The 21,736-nt window shown below is 50.6% G+C and overlaps 11 protein-coding genes across 11 annotated transcripts; 5 read left to right on the forward strand and 6 right to left on the reverse strand.

Moving 5' to 3' along the window:
* Positions 1 to 315: 315 nt before the first annotated feature.
* On the reverse strand, positions 316 to 1,912 carry N7462_007118 (acid phosphatase PHOa; the record flags this gene model as incomplete). The annotated part of the gene is made up of 5 exons (XM_057078836.1): positions 316 to 783; positions 822 to 942; positions 1,008 to 1,544; positions 1,607 to 1,658; positions 1,693 to 1,912. 5 exons carry the CDS (start codon positions 1,910 to 1,912, stop codon positions 316 to 318), a joined length of 1,398 nt encoding a protein of 465 aa, XP_056931506.1.
* Positions 1,913 to 2,238: 326 nt separating this feature from the next.
* N7462_007119 (uncharacterized protein) lies at positions 2,239 to 2,469 on the reverse strand (the record flags this gene model as incomplete). The annotated part of the gene is made up of 1 exon (XM_057078837.1): positions 2,239 to 2,469. The coding sequence occupies one exon, from the start codon at positions 2,467 to 2,469 to the stop codon at positions 2,239 to 2,241; it is 231 nt and encodes a 76-aa protein (XP_056931507.1).
* Positions 2,470 to 3,992: 1,523 nt separating this feature from the next.
* N7462_007120 (pex2/pex10/pex12 family protein) lies at positions 3,993 to 5,552 on the forward strand (the record flags this gene model as incomplete). The annotated part of the gene is made up of 3 exons (XM_057078838.1): positions 3,993 to 4,301; positions 4,361 to 4,612; positions 4,668 to 5,552. The coding sequence occupies 3 exons, from the start codon at positions 3,993 to 3,995 to the stop codon at positions 5,550 to 5,552; spliced, it is 1,446 nt and encodes a 481-aa protein (XP_056931508.1).
* A 219-nt stretch (positions 5,553 to 5,771) lies between these two features.
* N7462_007121 (anthrone oxygenase family protein) lies at positions 5,772 to 6,451 on the reverse strand (the record flags this gene model as incomplete). The annotated part of the gene is made up of 2 exons (XM_057078839.1): positions 5,772 to 6,319; positions 6,391 to 6,451. The coding sequence occupies 2 exons, from the start codon at positions 6,449 to 6,451 to the stop codon at positions 5,772 to 5,774; spliced, it is 609 nt and encodes a 202-aa protein (XP_056931509.1).
* Positions 6,452 to 6,981: 530 nt separating this feature from the next.
* ilv3B (putative mitochondrial dihydroxy acid dehydratase) lies at positions 6,982 to 8,911 on the forward strand (the record flags this gene model as incomplete). Its single annotated transcript, XM_057078840.1, has 3 exons — positions 6,982 to 7,128; positions 7,181 to 7,394; positions 7,458 to 8,911. The coding sequence occupies 3 exons, from the start codon at positions 6,982 to 6,984 to the stop codon at positions 8,909 to 8,911; spliced, it is 1,815 nt and encodes a 604-aa protein (XP_056931510.1).
* A 548-nt stretch (positions 8,912 to 9,459) lies between these two features.
* On the forward strand, positions 9,460 to 11,792 carry N7462_007123 (RNA 5'-triphosphatase domain-containing protein; the record flags this gene model as incomplete). The annotated part of the gene is made up of 2 exons (XM_057078841.1): positions 9,460 to 9,943; positions 10,018 to 11,792. 2 exons carry the CDS (start codon positions 9,460 to 9,462, stop codon positions 11,790 to 11,792), a joined length of 2,259 nt encoding a protein of 752 aa, XP_056931511.1.
* Positions 11,793 to 12,341: 549 nt separating this feature from the next.
* N7462_007124 (40S ribosomal eS19 domain-containing protein) lies at positions 12,342 to 13,361 on the forward strand (the record flags this gene model as incomplete). Its single annotated transcript, XM_057078842.1, has 3 exons — positions 12,342 to 12,371; positions 12,468 to 12,982; positions 13,067 to 13,361. The coding sequence occupies 3 exons, from the start codon at positions 12,342 to 12,344 to the stop codon at positions 13,359 to 13,361; spliced, it is 840 nt and encodes a 279-aa protein (XP_056931512.1).
* A 648-nt stretch (positions 13,362 to 14,009) lies between these two features.
* Positions 14,010 to 14,714, reverse strand: N7462_007125 (uncharacterized protein; the record flags this gene model as incomplete). Its single annotated transcript, XM_057078843.1, has 3 exons — positions 14,010 to 14,039; positions 14,144 to 14,373; positions 14,534 to 14,714. 3 exons carry the CDS (start codon positions 14,712 to 14,714, stop codon positions 14,010 to 14,012), a joined length of 441 nt encoding a protein of 146 aa, XP_056931513.1.
* Positions 14,715 to 15,310: 596 nt separating this feature from the next.
* Positions 15,311 to 17,235, reverse strand: N7462_007126 (CAIB/BAIF family enzyme; the record flags this gene model as incomplete). Its single annotated transcript, XM_057078844.1, has 4 exons — positions 15,311 to 15,868; positions 15,928 to 16,428; positions 16,484 to 16,782; positions 16,851 to 17,235. 4 exons carry the CDS (start codon positions 17,233 to 17,235, stop codon positions 15,311 to 15,313), a joined length of 1,743 nt encoding a protein of 580 aa, XP_056931514.1.
* Positions 17,236 to 17,903: 668 nt separating this feature from the next.
* Positions 17,904 to 20,052, reverse strand: N7462_007127 (putative carboxylesterase; the record flags this gene model as incomplete). Its single annotated transcript, XM_057078845.1, has 3 exons — positions 17,904 to 19,449; positions 19,507 to 19,876; positions 19,941 to 20,052. 3 exons carry the CDS (start codon positions 20,050 to 20,052, stop codon positions 17,904 to 17,906), a joined length of 2,028 nt encoding a protein of 675 aa, XP_056931515.1.
* Positions 20,053 to 20,813: 761 nt separating this feature from the next.
* N7462_007128 (gamma-glutamylcyclotransferase family protein) lies at positions 20,814 to 21,212 on the forward strand (the record flags this gene model as incomplete). The annotated part of the gene is made up of 1 exon (XM_057078846.1): positions 20,814 to 21,212. The coding sequence occupies one exon, from the start codon at positions 20,814 to 20,816 to the stop codon at positions 21,210 to 21,212; it is 399 nt and encodes a 132-aa protein (XP_056931516.1).
* Between the last annotated feature and the right edge of the window lie 524 nt (positions 21,213 to 21,736).

A 21,736-nucleotide genomic window follows, 5' to 3' on the forward strand; every position in this document is an offset into this window, starting at 1 on the left:
CACCATTTTACCTGAATCTTTTCTTTGTGCCCTCTTTGTTTTCATCTTACTTCAGAAAATGTCTCTCTTTTAGTCTGCTGTCGACAAAGAAAAGCGTGAAATAAGAATGCAAAATCATGAGCTGCACTTGATACTAGAGCTAAGGCATTAAAACATAAAGCAAGAATCGAAATTACCACCCCTATTTTTGAATCATCTTGAAATGAAAGGCAAAAAAGCTAGTGTTTCTCCAAGGCGACATGTTATTAGATAAGCCACACATCATCTCGGGGACTTTTCTTGGAAAGAGCCACAAGCAACTTTGTCACTCAGATTTCAGATCAACCCGTTGAGGCAGAAAGAAAGCGCGATTAGGGCACAGGTAATAGCGGAGGTAGTGGACACGTTGATGATGCCAGCACCACTGGTTGAGGTGGAGGTACCAGACGCTGAGCTGGTTGTAGTCGAAGTGGTGCTCGACTTACGAGTAGCAGTGACATTGGTGTTGTAGTTCGCCTTTGAGTCCCAAGGATAGGGGCTGGTGTAGTTGTAGGTGGGCTTGAGGTTAGAGTAGGTCTCCTTGACAATGTCCAAGATGCCGTGACCAGCAGAGCACTTGGCATCGGTCTCGGGAACTGGCCAGTCCGCTGAGAACGTGGAGTACTCGCCATCCGACATGGGGCCAGGGTAGGTCTCGTTCAGACGCAAGTTGGTGGTATCCACATCGTAATTGACATAGCCGGTCTTGTTGGCGACAATTTGGAAAATGTTGGCACCACAGTCCCACTGTTCATTCTTGGTCAGCTGGGGTCATTAATGGGCTCGATGACCACGCCACTTACTCGACCAAGAGAAGGCAGCCCCCAGTTAGCCTCTACAGTCGCAAGGGTAGAATAGTGAGTGTAGAAAGTGTCGTCCTCGGTGCCCTTGAGGTTGTCAGGAATGGCGCCTCCAACGAGCACACTGTTCCCAGTTTAGTTCATAGCTCTGATTCCAGAGAAACATTGGATATCTGGTGGTCATCTTACCTGAAGACTCGGTTGCTCTTGGGGTAGGTCTCATCTTCATCGAAAGTCAAAAGAACAACGGTGTCGTTCATGAAGTAGTCATTCTTCAACAGAGTGGACATCCAGCTACGCTCCCACTTCGCAGCGAAAGTGATGTTGGTGTCATGAGCATCATTGGTCATGTTGGGGGTGATGAAAGCCCACTGCGGAAGCTTCTTGTCGGACAGATCGTTTTCAAAATCCGTGAAGTTCTTGATCTGACGAGCACGAGTCTCGTTCTTGACAACCGAGTCATAGAGAACCAGAGGGTTGTGCTTGCGCACGTAGTCGTTATCATAAGTCTCCTGGTTAGAGTAGTTGTAGCCCTGGAAGCCAGGGTACGGCAGGTGCTCCTGGTACTCGGCCCACGAGATGCCCTTGGTGTCGAGCACATCTGCGATGCTGGAGACATTGGCTGGCATTTGCTTGAAGTCATCATTGTCCATGCCAAAGGTATCACCACCAGCTGCTGCGCAGTAGTTGGGCTCAGAAGGATGGGTCACTGCATAGAAGTTGGTCCTAGGAGGAGGAATAAGCAGGGGTTTTCCAATGAAGTAGGGGAAGAAATCCCATTGACTTACAGCAAGATACCTTGCTTGGCCAGCCACTGCATATTTTCATCTGCAGCCGAATCTTCATAGTCCTGAATTACCAGTCAATCACCCACACTCGGAATTCCCCATTAGTAGAGGGTAGCTTACAATGTTCTCCAGCCACACCTGGTAAAACCGGTTGAAAGCAAGACCCTTCACATTAGAAGTGGTTGTTTCTGGTAGGGTTGTTGCTGCTGCTGCTTTGATAGCAGAGAGAGCCGGCTCTGAAGTAGTTGCAACTTGAGCGTGAGCCACTGTGGCCGCAGCCAACAAAGCAAGGGCAGTGGCCTTCATCGTAATAGATGAGATCAGGTGAACGTCAATGAATGTAGCAGATAGTCAGTATGGAAGGTTTTAGAATAGATTGATGCTAAAGGGGAAGGCGGGATACAGAGAAAAGAATAAAGAGAGAAGGAAAGAAGGAAAGATGAGCATTCCAGAATAATTGTTTTTTATACGAGGTTCTATAGCACGTGGTGGTTCAACCTTGCACAGCATCACAGGGCATCAAACAGCTCTCTAGGCTGTCGTTCTGACCCATTATCTTGGCAGGTACGTTAAAGGATCTCTCGGTAAGAGAAGGTTTGGACTGAACTACAGTCTGAACGCCCCATGGGTGTTCAGATGCCACAGTGAATGATCATCGGATATACACGCACGGTGCCCCGTTCCCGACGCTGATTGGCCAGCGAGGGCCAGGGACCCCGGTGCCAAGCCTGGGGCAGATGCTTGGCCAAGCCATCGATGCCTGTCAGCTCCCACCAACACACACTCTCGGCAGGCTTGTCGGGGCTTGTCTCTTCTTGTCTATACTTGGCCCATCGAGCCAGCTTGGCACGTGTCTTACACATGTGGAAGGTGACTGGTTCTCAATTGGCAGGCGCTGTCGGAAGGGGCCGCCAAACAAATAGCTAGCAATATTTGGGGCACTTTGTTCCTGCACCGAGCGCATCTAGAAGGGTTCTTTTCGGAATAGATTGCCGAGGTGGGGAGTTGTGGAGTAATACCACCTCAACTGCATCTCGTAGGGCTGGTCCAATCACGACGGAGGTAAATCCAGACTGCACCCAGTCAACATCAATCCTAAATGGTTACATTCGTCGCGAGAGAGCACCCTAGAAGCATGCCTCATGAACCCTCCCCACTCTGTCAAATTTATCCTGTTGCCTTCATGCCGTGCAGCCAATGTGAGACATCATAAGACCTCGTTATCATCCACGAACACATACGCGGTCAGACTACCAAGGTGTTCCGAAAAGGGCCACTTTTGGTGCCATGTTACACTTCCCACTCACCATACGAGTCTAAGGTAGAGAGTTGCACGCACTTCCGGTCACTTAGTATAAGCGGTAATCTTAGAACGAACAATAAGAAGAGGGAATCCAGGATAGTCGACTAGTCATCAGTTGTACTGGCGGCTGCCGGTTGAATGAAGCAATTTCTATAACAATGCGGGTCCTAATCACTAATAGTGTTCGATAAAGGAACCTTTGACTATCAGAGACGATGAGCAAAAGTATTATGGCAGCTCTTATACCTATTAATAATGCTACATCTACTATCATTGCAGTCCAAATACTAATTGAGTGTCCTCGAGAGGTTTGCCATGAACTTTTTGGATAACAAGCCATGCTAAAAAGTACTTACATCATAATATGATGCTTGAGTCAGCAACGTTGTGTGGTTCTGAGCGACATTAATCAGCAACAGCACGATTCTCTCCATCCTCTTCATCATCTCCACTCGATGTCTTATTGTCGTCGTAATGGGAATACATAGTTATAGTATGAACATAGCAGATTGTTTATCAAATTGTTAACGAAGTCTTTATTCACTACCATCTAGTAATCGATTTCGATTGTGGAATCCAAGAAAATATATAATATCCATTTTGGAATTACTTCTTGAAGTACCTCCTATACTAAATTCTCTGAACGTATCTTTCAACTCCTTGGCTTGTTTGCATGTTTTTCTCTTGAACTAGCCAGTTTTAAAATAAAGAATCTCTAGCAATCAGTAGAAAGTATATGGGGCTAGTGGCTGTATTTAGAATGCTCTCTTAGAGTTAAGGATAGGGCACATCTTAAAATATTCATCGAACCTTGAAAGGGTTGGAAATTATGCTGCTTATCAAGTAAAACCAAAGTTGGAGGAAATCGACTCTTAAGCGATAAATAAAGCATCCACCCAAGACCCTGATGGAAGGACGAAATCCGGATGGAGAAGGTCGGTCACGTGGAGCTAACCTCGGCTCCGCGTCTGGGGAAGCCGAGCGACTACCCCATGAACCCATGCCCAACGGACAATCCTCCTCCCTCCACTCTCCTCCCACTCCACTTTCTGATCCCATTATCCACCGCACCATGATTATACGATGAGCTCAACAAACTTTGCTGCTGCACAGGAGCGGTTGCTTGAACGCCGTCGCCTTCGGGAGGCAGAAGCGCGTGCCCGGCTGGCAGAAGAACAGCGGGCATCTCCGATCAACCCGGCCACCGTCGAACGTCTTCCATATCCCTTGAACAGGGTCCCCGGAGCAGGATGGATGGTTTGGAACTCGGTTAAGGGTCGAGATGGCACCCGGCCGGCGTTTCGTGTCGGTCAGGTAGATGCCGAATTGCTGGATGAGGAGCTACTGGGCCTGTTGAAGGGCCAGGTTGGAGATGCTCTCAAGTACTTCGGGGTACGCACACCCTCTGTTCCTGCGATATCCCGGTGCAAGCGATACTGACACTGTTTTAGCCCCAGATGCGAGAAGACTGGTCCCATGAAATTCTATTCGCCCTCCGCGCCATTCTTTTTAAACTCTCGATCTGGGACCACAATGCCTCATACGGAGCCGCGCTGCAAGGTTTGCAATACACAGACAGTCGCAGTAAGGGTCCAGTTCATTCGCCTCCCACTAAATGGCAAAAAACAATGTATGGCTTGCTCACTGTCGGCGGTCGCTATGCCTGGGACAAATGGGAGAGCTGGTTGATCGGGCAGGAGGGGGTTACGAAGAGGTCTGCTTTCTGCCCATCCTTCAATTTTTTATTCCGATACTCAGTCTGACCGTTATATGAAGCCATCACAGGAAGTCCGGATGTTCTCGCGCCTGACGGACCTAGCTTCCACCACACATTCGGTTGCCGCCTTCGTCTCTTTCCTTGTCTTCCTCGTTAACGGACGCTATCGCACCCTGATCGACCGCATTCTCCGTATCCGTCTTACACCACCGTCTGCCCAAGCGAGCAGAGAGGTATCTTTTGAATACTTGAATCGGCAGTTGGTCTGGCATGCTTTCACCGAGTTTCTCTTGTTCTTACTTCCACTTGTTGGCATAAGTCGTTGGCGACGATGGATATCTCGTGCATGGCGAAAAACTGTCAATGCGCTCAGATCTAGCGGGGATGAGGAAGGGTCGGATAAAAAGCAAGGAGAACTGGCTTTCCTCCCCGAAAGAACATGCGCCATCTGCTATCGGGAACAGAACCCCGCTGCAACCACTGAAGGCGAGGTGCTTGCAGCCTCCGCCTCCGCCGGTGGCCTTACGGGTTCCGCACAGACAGATATCACAAACCCGTACGAAACGGCCCCCTGTGGCTGTATCTATTGTTTCGTCTGCATCGTGGAGAAACTAGAGGCAGAAGAAGGCCAGGGGTGGGTCTGTCTTCGCTGTGGTGAAATTGTCAAGAAATGTCAGCCTTGGAATGGTGACGTCCTGGAGGAAGCGCGGTCGCAGCCCAGCACTGGAAAGATCGTCGGATTCGTCATGGATGAAGAGCCCCAAGATAACTCTGGGCCCACGGACGAGACCCGGGAAAAGCCCGACAAATCCAGTCCTTTAGAGGAGATTACTGCAGACGAGGCCTTGCAACATTCTGGTCAATGGTCGAGTGAAGACCAAGAGCCCGCAGATCAGGATCAGATGACTGAAAATGGCTTTGCATAGAAGCCCTGATGATTTTTCTACCGACTTTTCTTTTATACCTCTACGCCTCTATAAAGTCTAGAAAAGGCTTATTATTGGTGTCGCTACGATGATGTTTTCAGGATGTCGCGGCGCCTACTATTAGAAACCCCACGATACCCGCCCAATCTGGGAATTGCCCTGTACATAAATATTGCTTATACAAAACACCTTACTCCTGTTGTTTGATCTGATCTCTTCTCAGTACATCGAAACGGCTCCACAAAATGAGATCACAGCCCCAATGAATGGAAACACGGCTCGGTAAAGGTTCAAGCGAGCCCATTTTTGCAGCAGATCGGGCACTTCCTCATCCTGCTGGGCCCTCCTAGCCTTCTCTTCCGCACTAAACACCATCTGCGCTGCTCCTTCAGCCCGTGCGGCATCATCGCGAGTGGCATGCGCCTGAAGCCGATCATTAGTACTTTTCATCACGGTCAGGGTCCAGGGCACAATGCCCAAGGTGACTGCGATGGCGGTGACATAGAAGCTAGTCCAACTTTGATCGATCCCGGCGGGATCTGTGACATCTCGCAGTGCCCAGGCAAGGTATCCGTTCGCCAGAGAGGCTCCTAGGGCAATCAAGGGATAGGTTTGCTTCCCGCGTTCATAGACATCCAGCCACTGATGTGTCAAATGGGCGACTGGCGTTCCAGGCACTTCGCGAACAGGGATGGTAGCCCCGGGCGGCCGGCGGGCGGGCAGGGTAAGGTTGGGAATATTCATGATAGAGAGAGTCATAATTCCACCTAGAGATCATTGTTAGCATGGGCTTAGGTCGATATTCATCGATAGAGAGGTGCAAGTAAACGAAATCTACCTGCGGCGACACTGCAGCCCAATGTCCCGATCGCCTGGGCGATATAGATATCTGTCATCATGCGCAAATGCAATTATTTATCTGGGTAAAGATGCCGGGCCAGATAAGAGGTGTCACTATGCAAGAAAATCTCGAATGATGTCTGTGAAAGAGAGGAGTTGAGGTAGTTGACGTTGGACAAAGCGGTTTCCCGTTAGCGAAAGCCAAATCCATGACGTTGTTGATCCAGGTGACCACTACTTTAAAAACATAGCTGGCTGCCGCTCCGGTGCAACCGGTCGGAAGATTTGCCTAGCTTTTTCGTAGACAGATGGATTCGAGGTACTTCTTCGAGAATAGTACGTAGTTAATTATCAGAAGTACATAGTCCTAATAGCCTGATCCCCACGGGGCCTTGCCGGGCCGGAGAAATAGGCGCAACTCCGATCTGATCAATCCGGCGGCACTGACTGGCTGCCCGCCTGAGGAATGCGGGGTCCACCGGGGTCGGACTTGACTGCGAGCCCCTCATCAGTTAGCCGATTCGTGCAATATATTTCACTGTGCCCTGTGCCCGTTCACACAGGTCATTGTTATACCTCCTCCTTCGCTATGGATCCCTCCGAAACGACGCCATCTGAGGCGAAGTACATCAACTTCCCTTGCCTCCCCGCCGATGCCAAACATCCGGATGGCACCCCCGCACTCAACCGGTATTCGTCCACAATTACCAGAGGTCATGACTTCCCCGGTGCTCGGGTAGGCTGTCTCGCATCAATTGAGATATCTAGGACACTACTGACGGAGATAGGCTATGCTCTTTGCTGCCGGTGTCCCAAACAAGGACGCCATGGCGAAGAGCCCGCATGTGGGCATTGCCTCAGTCTGGTGGGAGGGCAACCCTTGCAACATGCACTTGATGGATCTGGGAAAGACCGTGAAGAAGGCAGTCGGGGAGCAGGGCATGATCGGGTGGCAGTATAATACCATTGGCGTCTCGGATGCCATTACCATGGGCAGCGAAGGTATTGCGCGAAAGCCCAAATTTGACAACTGATACCGATATCTGTACTGACTGCGTGCACAAGGCATGCGATTCTCGCTACAGACCCGTGAGGTGATTGCTGACAGTGTCGAGACCGTGACGTGTGCCCAGTACCATGACGCCTGTATCGCCATTCCTGGCTGTGACAAGAACATGCCCGGTGTGGTAATGGGCATGGCGCGGCACAACCGGCCTTCAATTATGATCTACGGCGGAACAATTCAGATCGGCTATTCGGAGTACCTCCGGAAACCCATCAACATCTCAACCTGCTTTGAGGCGGCCGGTGCCTACGCGTACGATACGCTGAAGCAGCCCGATGACGGCGGCGATACGAGTAAGACAAAGGATGAAATTATGGATGATCTGGAGCGACACGCCTGTCCAGGCGCGGGCGCCTGTGGTGGAATGTTCACGGCGAACACAATGTCGACTGCCATTGAGTCGATGGGTCTGTCTCTGCCCGGATCCTCGTCCACCCCGGCGGCATCGCCAGCCAAGATGCGCGAGTGTGTGCGTGCTGCCGAGGCCATCAAGGTTTGCATGGAAAAGAACATCCGGCCTCGGGATCTATTGACCAAGCGTTCATTCGAGAACGCCCTGGTCATGACCATGGCCCTGGGTGGTAGCACCAATGGTGTGCTTCACTTCCTGGCTATGGCCCGCACTGCCGGCGTCGACTTGACCCTGGACGATTTCCAGCGTGTCAGCAACAAGATTCCCTTCATTGCCAATCTGTCTCCGAGCGGTAAATACTATATGGCCGATCTCTATGAGATTGGCGGAATTCCATCAGTCCAAAAGCTGCTTATTGCTGCGGGACTCCTCGACGGTGATATTCCCACCGTGACTGGCAAGACACTCGCCGAGAACGTGGCGTCCTTCCCGTCGCTGCCCCAGGGACAGGACTTGATTCGCCCCCTGGATAACCCCATCAAGGCGACAGGCCATCTGCAAATTCTGCGTGGAAATCTCGCACCCGGCGGAGCGGTTGCCAAGATTACGGGCAAAGAAGGTCTACTTTTCAAGGGCAAGGCTCGGGTATTCAATAAGGAGAAACAACTCAATGACGCGCTGAATGAGGGTCGCATCCCACGTGGGGAGAATCTAGTGCTGATTGTCCGCTACGAAGGCCCTAAGGGTGGGCCCGGCATGCCGGAACAGCTCAAGGCCAGCGCCGCCCTGATGGGAGCGAAACTGAACAACATTGCGCTAATCACCGATGGCCGCTATTCAGGGGCCAGTCATGGATTCATCGTTGGACATATCACCCCCGAAGCAGCGGTGGGTGGGCCCATTGGACTGGTCAAGGACGGGGATGTGATCACCATTAATGCGGAAACAAATGAGTTGTCGATGGATGTATCGGATGAGGAACTTCAGGAGCGGCGCCGCCAATGGACTCCACCAGAGCCACAGATCACTCGGGGTGTGTTGGCCAAGTACGCGCGGTTGGTGGGTGATGCATCGCATGGAGCTATGACAGACCTGTTCTAGAGGCTTTGTTTTGATTTGATTGGATCATTGAAATAGCCGGCAATCCTTGCCGTGGAAGCCAAAATTGGAAAAGAACAAAATTGTCCAAGAACAAGACCAACATGTGGAACTATGAAACTATAGAAGCCCCTTTCCACTCTTTCTAGAAGATCTCCTAACGCGGTCTAAAAAACGATGGCTGTAAACCGTCCCACAACCCTAAACCGAACCCAACACTCCCGATTTCGTCATGTGCGCCCAAGTGGGCCCCTCTGAGTCACGTTGTTTCCCCCACGCTACCACTGCGGCGCCGCTGACTGGCCGAGTCTATTGCTTTTTCTCCTTCCTTTTCTTCACCTTTCAACGTTGTCGATCGCACGGCTCCTATTGGTGTCGCCGCGCTTTCTTGACTTTTGACCGCTATCCACGATCTCGCAGGATCCTCCCGGAGCCAAGGAGGACCCGTTGCGCCTTCGCGTGCTATTCCATTGCGCCGGATCGACTGATTCCCGGGGGTCCAGAACCCTGGGAGGCTCTTGCGTGCAAGAGCTACTTAAGACGCCCTAGCCATGGGGAACAATGGCGCCAACTCGATTTCTGCCCTCTACGACTCCCTGTCTTTCCAATCAGCCAACCGGTCGGGCATTGCCGCGGTTCTGCACTTCTATCACACCGTGCGCGCCGCTACCCAACAGGCATCTTTCTCCTCTGTCGCAAACTACCTTCGCTCTCTCTACAGCAATGACACCTTGAATTCTGGTCAGATAGTGTTCCTGGCGACCTGTATCATCACTATGGCCGGCTGCGGCTTTATTTCATCCTTCATGCGGCGCCGCTCGTCGCCCGAGAAGAAAAAGACTTCTCGGGCGCGGTGGCCAATAGTGCGAAAGATGTCATCCAAGTCCACCAAGTCGTCTTCCCGAACAATGACCTCGTCGGATGACGATTACGAAGACGAGGAATACGACAGCAATGGGTCGCTCCATCACGGCACCGATCCTCATCGTCACGCCACTGAGTGGTCGTCGCAGCCACAGCAGATGACCTCGGATGGTAAGAGAGAAATTTCCTGAACGGCCGGTGCGCACTTGGTTCTAAACTCCCCGGCTTACATTCGATTTTTTTAGCTGTCAAAACAGATCCGGGTCTACTCCGGAAATTCACCACCTTTAATTCCTACACTACCTCGGTCGCGACCTACCCGGCCATCCGAACTTTCTATTGCCCACACCCACATCTGAACCGTCTTCCCACCAAACCATCCCCCGTTCCGTTGCTGGTCTTCGTGCATGGGTTGGGTGGCTCTCTTGCCCAATTTCATCACCTGCTGACCAGCCTTTCCAATGTCGGGTCGTGCTTCGGTATTGATCTGCCCGGCTGTGGTCTGTCAAAGTTTGCGCCAACCGAATGGGATGCGTATTCTGTAGAGGCTTTGGCCGACCTGATCGCAGTAGCCATTGAGCAGTACCGGGACAAGGACGCTGGGCAAAATGTCATTCTTGTCGGCCACAGTCTGGGATGTTCGTTGTCTGCTTTGCTCGCTTCGTCGACCTCTCCCATTGGCAAGAGCCTTAAGGAGCATATCCTTGGACTCATCGCGGTGTGCCCTCGCGCATCACCTCCATCAGCTACTGAGGTTACCACTTTCCGGCGGTTACTCAATATCCCTGGTCCTATTTTTGACTTGTGGCGTCTTTGGGACCGACGCGGGGGTATACAGAGTGCAAGTGTGATGCGAATGGTCGGAAACGATGCTGATGCGGAGACACGAGATCTCCAGGTCCGCTTCAACAAACAAAGCAAGACTCCCGTGTGGCGCCGTATGGCATGGGGCACGCTTCCCGATTACCAAGCCGACGGCGAGCCCGCCGGTGGCATCCCGGGTGAGAAGGTCTGGGCTGGCATTCGCATGCCGATTCTATTGGTGGCCGGAGAGGCAGATTCAGTGACCAAACCGGCGGAGATTCAGAAGCTCCTCAAGTATTTTGGGGACGCCTCGGCTCATACTGCTATCGATACTAGTGGAAGTAGTGTCATCCCAGATGCCTCCCAAGTCCATGATCGGGTACCGGCTTCATCAACCGGTCTTGCTCATGAAGAACGATTTGGGATTCAGCCTATTAATGATGAGAAGGAGGTAGAACAGCCTGACGCAGCTTACAGCGAACGCAAAAGGCTGGTTAAGTCGGCAATCCTACCGGCGCCCGCATCTCATGCTCTCCTCTACGATCGAGCGACCTACCGCACTCTTGCAGGTATCATCCAGGACTTTTTGTCACAGCACATTGACAAGCGCCTCGGACTAGGATGGCAACTGCAATACATGAACACATCGGGAAAATGGGATGTGAAGAACCTTGCGAAATGGAAGAAGGTCGAACCAGTTTCTCAGCCCATCGCGAATACGTTTGCCGCGCTGAAGATGCTTCGCGAGGTTGACGAAGAGCACAACCCATCGCTTTTCTCGGAGAAATACCGCGACCGCATTTATGCTGTCATCGACATCAGCCACGAAAGTCCGGTTTACAATCCGGCAACGATGAAGAAAGGGGGCATTCACTATTGCAAGCAACCGACCGTGTCCAAGATCCCTCCCACCCCCGACGAGACTCGCGACTTCATCGCTCTCGTCGACCGCCTCCAAAAGGAGATCGACGATAAGATGGAGAAGCGGGACGATGCTACTCTGCCACGTCCACTAGTAGGTGTACATTGCCACTACGGGTACAATCGCACGGGATTCCTGATCGTGTGCTATCTCATCGAGCGCTTGGGCTTCGGTGTCCAGGATGCGATCGACGAGTTCAATCGATGCCGGCCGCCTGGTATTCGCCACGGTCATTTCATCGACACTCTTTTTGTACGTTATTGTGTTGGGCTGAAGAGAGCGCCTACCTTGTAATTTTTGATTTGTCCTTTTGCCTGTTTCTATTTTTGCTTCATAGGGCGTTTTTCGGGTGAGGTATTAGGAGGGACTGATTGGGCTGAAGGCATCTGGCAATTGGGGTTCATTTTTTCTTTTCGGTCATGAGAAACGATACTATTTTTCATTAAGTTAGCGATAGATGTGTTTCACTAGGAGCTTTGAGTCATTGAATTGTTATCCATAACATGCGGTGCTCTGTAAAGCAAGTGATGGAATCGAAATGTGATGTAAACAGGCAGATCCAAAGATCTATGTGATTTTGATTTATGCCTTGCTGCCTTAATTTATTGATGCCTCAATGCCTGAATAAAACTTGTGCCAAGCCATCAAGTCATGTGATCGTCCTTAGGGTACGGCTAGCCCAAACAGGCTAAGCGAACCCACGGCACACAGACGCAACCACGCAAACCAAACGGGGCGAGTTTGTGTGTCTCTCGAATTTTTGGACTTCGACCCTGCCCACCTCGACATCCGACCAACGACTCTTTCCCCTACGCCCTCTTCGGACCCCTCGAGACCGCAAAAATGGGTGGTGTTACCGTTCGCGATGTGGACGTAAGTGTCCTTCGACTCTGATGGCGTATTTTCAACCTGGCCATTGATCCGGCGTGTGTGCAATTGTTGAATGTGGATGGGTTCGTTCTTCCGGAGGGAGGAGGCAGCAGCAGCAGCAGCAATGGAGATACAAGCGACATGAGCACGGCCTATCTCCCTGGAACTACCGGGTACAGAAGCGACAGATTTGACGTGTACTGTCCGTGGAAGGGAACGGCATTGAAAATGTGTCTCATATCGAACAGAGATCTGATTGACCCTTGTGTGCTATCATTCGGGAATCCGGTGACTAGAGAGCAAGGTATCGATATTGATAGTACATTCGAGAGAACATATTTTCACGCTGCGACAAGAGATGGAACTGCCTCCGAAAACGAACCCGACACTTCTGCAAATTTGCGCACTCTGCTTGATCACAGAGGGCTCATGGCATACGCCTTGTCAAGATTGCATGTCACTAACGATCTCTTTTTTTCTCCCCTACAGGCTCAGAAGTTCATTGCCGCCTACTCGGCTTTCCTGAAGCGTCAGGGCAAGCTCCCCATCCCCGGCTGGGTTGACACCGTCAAGACCTCCGCCTCCAACGAGCTTCCTCCCCAGGATGCTGACTGGTACGATTCGCCCAACATCCCCGTTAATTTCGACAACAAAACAAAAGCCTATGATCAGTTTTGTTAACATGTTTGTTCTCAAAGGTTCTACGTCCGCGCTGCCGCCGTCGCCCGCCACATCTACATGCGCAAGACCGTCGGTGTTGGCCGCCTCCGCAAGGTCCACGGCTCTACCAAGAACCGTGGTGCCCGCCCCGCCCACCACGTTGACGCCTCCGGCTCCGTCGACCGCAAGGCTCTCCAGGCCCTTGAGAAGATCGGTGTCCTTGAGACCGATGAGGAGAAGGGTGGCCGCCGCATCACCCAGTCCGGCCAGCGTGATCTTGACCGTATCGCCAAGACCACCGTCGAGGATGAGGAGGAGTCTGATGAGGAGTAAACGTATCGCAAGGGCTTAATTTGCTTTCGGGGGGTCGTTTTGGTAAACTTGTCCGGAATGATCAATAAAAAAAATTCGGAGCCAGGTCCCGGCGATGTTCTTACGTTTGTTTCCTTTTCCCTACTTTTCCCATGATGACCAAACGGGGCTAGCGGAGAGAAGGCGAAGTTTTTTTTGCATGAGGAGGCATCTTCCCGAGAGCAAGAGCGAGAGGACGAGACTCAGACATTCCGGCTCCGCCTTGTCGTCTGTTTTTGGACCAGGGTTGGGGTTTCTTTTTCCTTACATATTTTTGATCTCCTCACCTCTTTGACCCGCACCTACCCTACGGTGTCTCTGTTCCTGTTTTCTCTCGCGGTCTCCTGGAAATAAAGAGCATGTCTGACTAAACACGTTAAAACCGTTCAACTCGTGCTGTAGTGCTGTAGTATACGTAGATTTGACAGTGTTACGCCTACCCTCTTTTGTCCATCTCGAATGGTTGTGTTAACCTCCCACTGTACAAGGCACTCCCTTACTACGCGTTCCATATAGCAAAGAGACTGGTATCGTACAAGAACCCAAGGACATCCAATATATTTGCATATCATGCTTCAAATGCCTCAAATGTATTTAACTATATACATAAACCCAATAAGCTATTATCGCCTATTTTTTACCAGACTGTGCAGAAGGATCCTGTATATATATATATATATGTGTGTGTGGTCAGTCAACAGGACAAGATCATTCCACAGATTTCAGTCCATGGGTAAATGCCATCATTTGTCAGAAATACGCACCAAATAAACCTGATAGAAGTGCATCTTCACACCTTCGCCATCCTGCTGCGGTGCAAACGTTACCCGTCCACTCCACGGCACAAAGACCTCCTTCTCCGGGTCTGCCTTGAGTCGATAGATGACCCCACCGTAGAGCATGATCTCGTTCTCGCCGCCGAAAAAGATCCGCGAGGGGGAATGTTTCCGTGAAGCGACGTGGGTCCACAAGCCATGACGGAGATTCAGAATCTCTGTTCGAAAGAGGATCAGTATTGAGCATTGACACCCATATTGAAACATATAGTCTTCAAAACGGTAGATATAACACGCGGGCAAGACATATCTAATTGATATCCGTCGCCCCCTCCCCAACCAATTTTCTATTGAGTTCCTAGAGATAGGGCAGCGTACCTTTCGAGCCTTGAGCTTCCTTAGGCCCCATAATAAGTGTTGCATCCTCCGTGAAGCTCTGAACGTATTTCTCGTGCAGGGACTCCGTATCGCTAGTACGGTAGAAGTCCTCCATGAACGCGACGAAAGCCGGCCCGCGGGGCGGCGCGAGGGAAGCGTCGTAGGCAATATTGTAGGACATTTTGGATTGGGTTCAAGATAATTGATTGAAGGAGAAAAAAGAGAAATTGGTATTTCGAGGAATTGGGTGAAGATCAAATCCGCTGATTGATCTGCGGTAAATGTCCATTTCATCATGAGGGGCGGCGTCGGGCCGATAACCCGATGCCGCATCCGATCTTATCAGCCACCGTTTTGAGGGAAAATGTCGCACGCATTTCCCAGTGACTGACTTACCTCACCAGTACCATATGTTTTGATCATCAAGAAAGATTTTATGCAATATGCTAGATAATTCAGAAATACGACCAACTACACCCGAGTTCGATATTAGGAAGAAGAGCATGGGTCTATGAGCACTTCTTCCGACGGCGCGGATGCCGACTGCCCACTACTGTCCGCCAAGTTCAAGGGAAAGTACTGAGCTTGCTACGAGGACCTCGGTTGACATTTTTCTAGGACGGGTATTGCCTTACTTGTCAAAAAGATAGACAGGACTGATTCCCAGGAAATCAATGTACTGAAGTGGCACGAAGGGCCGAAAGCTTGTAGCCATGAAATGCAACCTATATACAATGCAGTAGAGACGAGCGGCATGTTCTGCAAAATGGAAAAGAATCAACACTTCTTAGCATCTCCCTCTCCATCCTCCTTAAAATCATTCCATGAAGCCAAATCCGTGCCATTTGGACGACTCGCCCGTATGAACTGGTTCTCGACCCCTTCCACAACCGCAACCGGCCGCACAACTTCGATGTCCATGTTGTAGGCCTTGGAGAACCATTTCTCTGTCAACGCTTGACGTCCCTCTTCCGAGCTAGCGCCAGCCGGAGTATACAGGTGCGGGAATCGCACCTGCATGCCCTTGAGGACGGTGGACGAGATACGATCTACGCTATCGCAGTGCCGCAGCTTGAAGAACTCGGCAGGTTGCGCGGCGCGCAACTTTTCTTGCACATCGGCAGGGTATTGACCCATGGCGAAGAGAAGAAGATCGTAGTGCATCAGCGAGGCCTTGCCGTGGTAGGAACCGCCGTTCTTGGCACGGTGGTAAAGACCGGATAGAGCGGCGATGGCGCCCATGCAGCCCGTGCCGTAATCTGAGATGGGGAACGGAGGTACGACGGGGGTCGAGAGACCCATGAACTGGCCTTGAGCCCAAGCGATACCGGTCACCTACAAGAAGAGAAGTTAGTGGATGAATCTATCGGAATGAATGTGGAATAACGACTCACACAGTCGGCAATTTGCTGCCATCCAGCTCGGTTGGCCCACTCGCCCTCATAACCAAAGCAGTTCTCATTCACGTAGACAATGCCCTTGCCACGCTTCTCAGCCAGGGCAGCCATGGCTTGCGGGCCATAGCCGAGCTTCTCCAGCGCGCCGGGCCGGTAGCCATCAACAATGACATCAACGTCGGCCAGCAACTTCTCAAACTCTTGCCGTCCAGCTTCAGTCTTCAAGTCCAAATCAGCTGCGTGCTTACCCATATTGCCGTCGACCTGGAAGAAGGGCACGTCGGACAGATTCGGGCTAGTAATCTTCAGCACATCGGCACCATACTCGGCCAGAATGCGCGTAACCGTCGGGCCGGCAATGATACGGCACATTTCCAAGACTTTAACGCCCTCGAGGATCTTCTTGCTGCCGGGGCGGTTGGCAGGGAAGGGAGTTGGAGGCAGGCTTCCAGGAAGTTGCGTGACCTTCCAGGCGGGTTCTTGAACGTTCAATTTTCCCTGCAGTATGTATGAGTGTGGTTTCATTTTGCGATTTTGAGCGAATGAATCTTACATGGGGTGTTTTGATAAAGTCCTCATACTTCAGTGCTGGGACACCGGCTTGCCGCCTCTCCTTGTTCATTACCTCCAGCTCGGGAACTGTGTATTTCTGGACTCGGTCCTCAATGACTTTGATGATATCTTCGTAATCAGTCAAATCCGGCCGGTGGCCCTCGAGTCCAATCATGTTGAGAGTCGTAGTTGCTTCCAATGAGCCGTGGATGTGATAGAACTCTCCAGGAGTCTTAGTCTTGTACAAATTGGCGGACATGCGGCGATAGCCATTTGATTGAGCAGCCAGCAGATCGGTATCTAGAGTTTGTTTAAGGACGATCAATTTCCCTGCATTCAAGAAAAGAACTAGACTCATTTGTACATACCTTTCAGTTTAGACTTCACATTGGGATCCAGCTTCGACAGTCCGTCGATCTTCGCCATGTATGCCTGGCAACCGAAAGCAGTAGCGCCCTCGAGGCTCACCTGCACACCGCGTGGTTGCGCCCCCGGACCAAACCGCAGATCCGCGAGTGCCGCGGCCACAGAGCCTTCAATCCCCTTCAATGCTGCGAGAGTCTCCGTCTCCTTGAACGGAATAGGGAAATAGATCTCATTGTGGCTGGACGAGAAAGAAACTCGGTCTTTGTTGGCGAGCACCTCTGACGGCAAACTAAGACGCTCTGACTGCTCACAGAGCTCGGAGAAGATGCGGCTCGTCTCGAGAACGGGCGAATAGGGCGCGGAGTTGGTTTGGCCGTTGCTTGCCATGATTGCTATTCTTATGGTATTGCGAATTGAAGGTCGTTCGAGAAGCTTAATTTATTTTCTGTGTTGGTGCTCGTGGAAAATCAAAAGGAGGAAGAAAACTTCGATCCGTGGTGACCAACAAATACCCGCTGCGATGACACCTACCGAAGTTGTCGAAACGGTTTTTTTGATCGGCAGTGGCGAGAATCTCTACGGAGTTCAAATCGCGATCAAGGAAGGATTGCGTCTATATATGACGGCCCTGAACCCGGGTCCATCCCGAGATTTTCTCCGTCGGGTGGCCACTGCCGCACTATAGCCGTCGGCTCATGACTTCTACGGCGGATATGGTCCACGGAGGCCAGTTACTGCGACTGCTAGAACCTGTGAACTAGACCCCGCAATGCAGATCCGAAAACGACGTCCGGGCCGGAGCCAGTCGCTTCGGAAGCGATAAGATCGGAAGCGCGGTATCACGTGAGAGGCATGACGCAGCATCTATAGAATGAAGGGGTCAGACCATCTCGGGGTTGACTAGGGTATATTATTCGGATTTTTTGTTTTTGAAAAGGATTATTTAGTAAGTTATTTTTTCTTTCGATAGACGCATTGGTTATATACACCTCTCGGCAGTCAAAGTGAACACCATTGGATTCTCGGCACATAATGATAAGCTGTTTGGGGTAGGCCTACACATCATAATAGGTGAGTGACAGATCAAGCCCACGACATTGTTCGGTCTCATCCAAATCAGCCATCGATGAGGGCCACTGCAAACGGTGAAGCTTATAGTTGCCATGTCGAAATGGTGCCCATTGCCCCGCAATTTCAACCTGTCGGGTTGTGTTCATATAGCCTCGTGCCTTTAAAAATCCAAGGCTCGGTGTTGGGTCCGCCGTTCTGGCGAAACTAGCCCAAGAATCCAATACATACTGCGAAAACGGTAGATCGTACTCATCTCTCAAGGAAAGACCCTGACGGAGAATGTTTCCAAAGACATAGTACAGCTCTCCTGAGTGACACTTGAAATATTCCAGGTTGGGATCCCCATTTGGGAACTCCGATGTGACCGGTGCGTCGCACAATGGAGGATTTGGCGACCAGTCTGGCATTTGATACGTACGATTGAATTCATAGAAGAAAACCTTGGGAAAGATGTGGTTGTTGACTCCGGCATATGCGGTGGCTTGGTCGATACAGCGGAAAATGCCGTCCGTTGCGACTCGAGCAGTGGTGTTGAATATATCGAGAGTTCTATTAGGCCCTGAAGGTACTGGAAAGAGCTGACTTGGTGCGATGGATGAAGAAAAGCCTGACTCATTCAAGAATGTCTGGATGGTTTCGCCCTTGGAGGGATATCCGATCATCGCCGCGCCATCATCCCGCGTCGTTCCCAGCATCAAAGGAACATTTGCCGTTAATCGCGGGGCCGTTAGATCTAGTTGAGATGCTTTAAGATATTTACCATCAACAACTAGGTAGCGCGCGTTCGTATCCAGGCCAGCAATAGTTATTGCAGACACAGACCGAAGGCAGTCAAGTGGCGACGCAGCGTGGGTACAATTAGTTTCGGCCAGGATAGCATTTCCGGCAACTTCCATCTCTTCGGCTATAGTGTAGTATTTTGAGTAGGTTGTCCCGTAAGCCAAACCGCCCAAGTTGCTTTGCATAATTGCGGCGGCAAACTTCCCCTGGGATTTGGGGGATGCTAGCAGTGCTCGCACTGATCCCGCACCTGCGGATTGTCCAAATATAGTGATTCGATCAGGATCGCCTCCAAAGTCCTTGATGTTTTGGCGCACCCATTCAAGCGCGGTTATCTGGTCTGCAAGTCCATAGTTTCCTTTAGTTTTGCCGTCATCCAGGGCTAGAAATCCAAGTGTTCCTAGACGGTAGTTGGTTGTGACGACAACCACATCGCCCCTGGAAGCAAGATTGCCTCCATCAAAAGTAGAGTCACTTCCGGTGCCGCTAGTGAAAGCGCCACCGTGAATCCAGAACATTACAGGTTTTAATTTATCTTTTTGATTTGTCTTTGATTGAGGGATATGCGGCGTCCAAACATTGAGAAAGAAGCAGTCTTCGGAGCCGCTTGTCCCTTGAAAGCATTCTGGGCCGTATTCGAGAGCCGATGCGCTCTGTCCTGTTCCCTCGTAGACTTCCGAGTAGTCCCAACGCTTTGTTGATTTGGCATACCGAATACCGAGGAAGCGAAAAGCAAACCGATCACGAAAACTGCACCGTATTTAATAAATGTCTTGTTGAAATCATCTTTTTTCGCTGATCACTTACCCTGTATAATATTCACGATTAGATTTAACGTTAATTTGCCACCTCTCACTTGTATCTTTGCTCTCTGCACTTGAGTAGGGGGCGGATTGGCTGCATAGAACTGGGAGATCACTACTGGAGGGTGTTTTTTCAGCGTTGCCATCCGCGTCGATTGATAATGGAACACCATGGACAGGAGCAATCCAATATCTCTGGCCCCGACCATATTTTTTCTGATATATTAGATATTCCAGGTTGCTTTTAATATCTGAGTATCCGGAATCAGTCGCCCAGAGGGACTCTCCGAGGACCTGGCAGCTTTGGATGGCCTTTTGCAATGGCATTGGATCCAAAAGTAAAACGCCAGATCCGGCCAGAGAGCTGGTATTTTCTGTTCAAATTCGATTAAAATCTGTTATACTGATTCTTTTTTAGGCTTTCTGTAATACAATTACCCATTAAATCATTATGGATGAGAATTGAAACATCAGAATGCAATGAATCCGGGCCTACTGCCGCCCCAGCAATAGTTGCAAGCAGCAAGGCGACAACAGGCTTGCCGTACATTTTCGTGACTTATTATGAAATCATATTATATGAATTCTGACTTGTCACCCTATTTATGACTCTTCCATGGAAGTCCTCCGGCAAAAATACGCTCCGTGACGATTTTAGGCATTCCCTAGTAACCCCGCGCCGGGAAAATAGCCTACCCAAAAAGGGGAACTCGCGACGCCATTCGTCCGGAAAGAAGGAAGAGTGGCTTTTAATTCTTGTTTCAAGAAGAATATTTGCCTGTAATCAACTCAAACAAATTCCAACTCTCAATAGAGGAAGACTTAAAGCACTGCAGGCCGGAGGAGTTAGAGAATTAGACAATGGACACTCATATTGGCCGCTGGTCTCATTTCTGTCTCGTTCAGAATATGCAGTATGCTTTATTTTCGAGATTATATTTAGAAATATATGTTCTTTGAACAGCTGTGGTCATACCATCTGTTCTTTACTCGGAAAAGCAAGAGAGGCCTTCACTTGTGTCCCTGGCAGAGAGGAATATTTCCCCGCCTCAGTTGGCCTGTTCGAGGTTGAAACATCATATAACCAAGCTTTCAGCCTTAACCTTTGTCATTGTCCACCATTAAAGGTCAAGCTTTTCTATTTTACCAACACTGAATCCACCTTCCTGTCCAGAGTGATGGGCCTGAGGCAGGAAGGCCCCGCCCCCTCCTCAGGCTCCTTCGGCCTATTAAGCCTTGCTTGACAGCAAATAGATCTCCTTTCATACACGTATAGAAATATTACTGCTTTCTTTCTTCTGATCACCAATGATGTCTTTACTAAAAGGCGCATCCTCAACTGGACCACCCCCACCTCCACCTCCGCCTGCAGACCCACGCGCCCAAATTCCGCTGGCGGTCTTGAAGCTGCGCACTGTCTCGCCCGACCGACACTTTCCCAAACAAATCTCGAGGCGTAAAGAACTTGCACCAGTAGGTCCATACTTTCTCTATGGCTCACTGCTCGACCCGCAGATGCTGGTTGAGATATTAGGCCTGGGCGTTACGCCGAAGTTACGGCCCGCTTATATCGAAGGGTTTACATGCCAATTGTGGGGTCAATATCCGGCCTTGCTCGAGCAAACATCTGGAGGCATTGTCGAAGGGTGCGGTGTACAATGTGCAATCGGTGGAAGATGCGACAAAGCTGGCCGACTACGAGACCTGTAACTACCGAACCATTTCGTGCTCAATTCGGTTCTCGGATGGGAGAAGTCCCGCCCAACAGGATGGGCATGTATTTCTTTTCGCGGGCAATCCTCGAGACTTGAGCGAGGGCAAGTTTGATTTACGAACTTGGTTAAAGCTAGTTGGACGACAGACAGCGCTGGATAGTCTTGATGCGAAGAAGGTCCGACAGCCTCTCGAATAGGTCAGCGCGATGATTGTAATCTCGAACGCTTTCATGAAGATCGTATACACCTTTGTTCTCACACGAGGTACCCATGGCTTGCGCTTTCGCTCCTGTCTAGTATTCGCAACAATTACACATTTTTTGTGCTTCGGCGCTTTCTAGACTTGGTGAGCTCCAACTAGGTCTCGAATCAGGGTAGTGGTTATGATAGATGCTGTAGGTGATGGCAAACATCTCTTCTCTATGCAGCCGCATCTTGGCCTCGTGTACAGAGTCGCTGAGCCTGACCGAGCATTGGAACATTGATAACGTGAAGTCTCTCGGCCTCCAAACACATTCT

Source organism: Penicillium macrosclerotiorum (genome assembly GCF_028827735.1).
Source record: "Penicillium macrosclerotiorum strain IBT 26536 chromosome Unknown utg000007l_segment0_segment0, whole genome shotgun sequence".
NCBI lineage: Eukaryota > Fungi > Ascomycota > Eurotiomycetes > Eurotiales > Aspergillaceae > Penicillium > Penicillium macrosclerotiorum.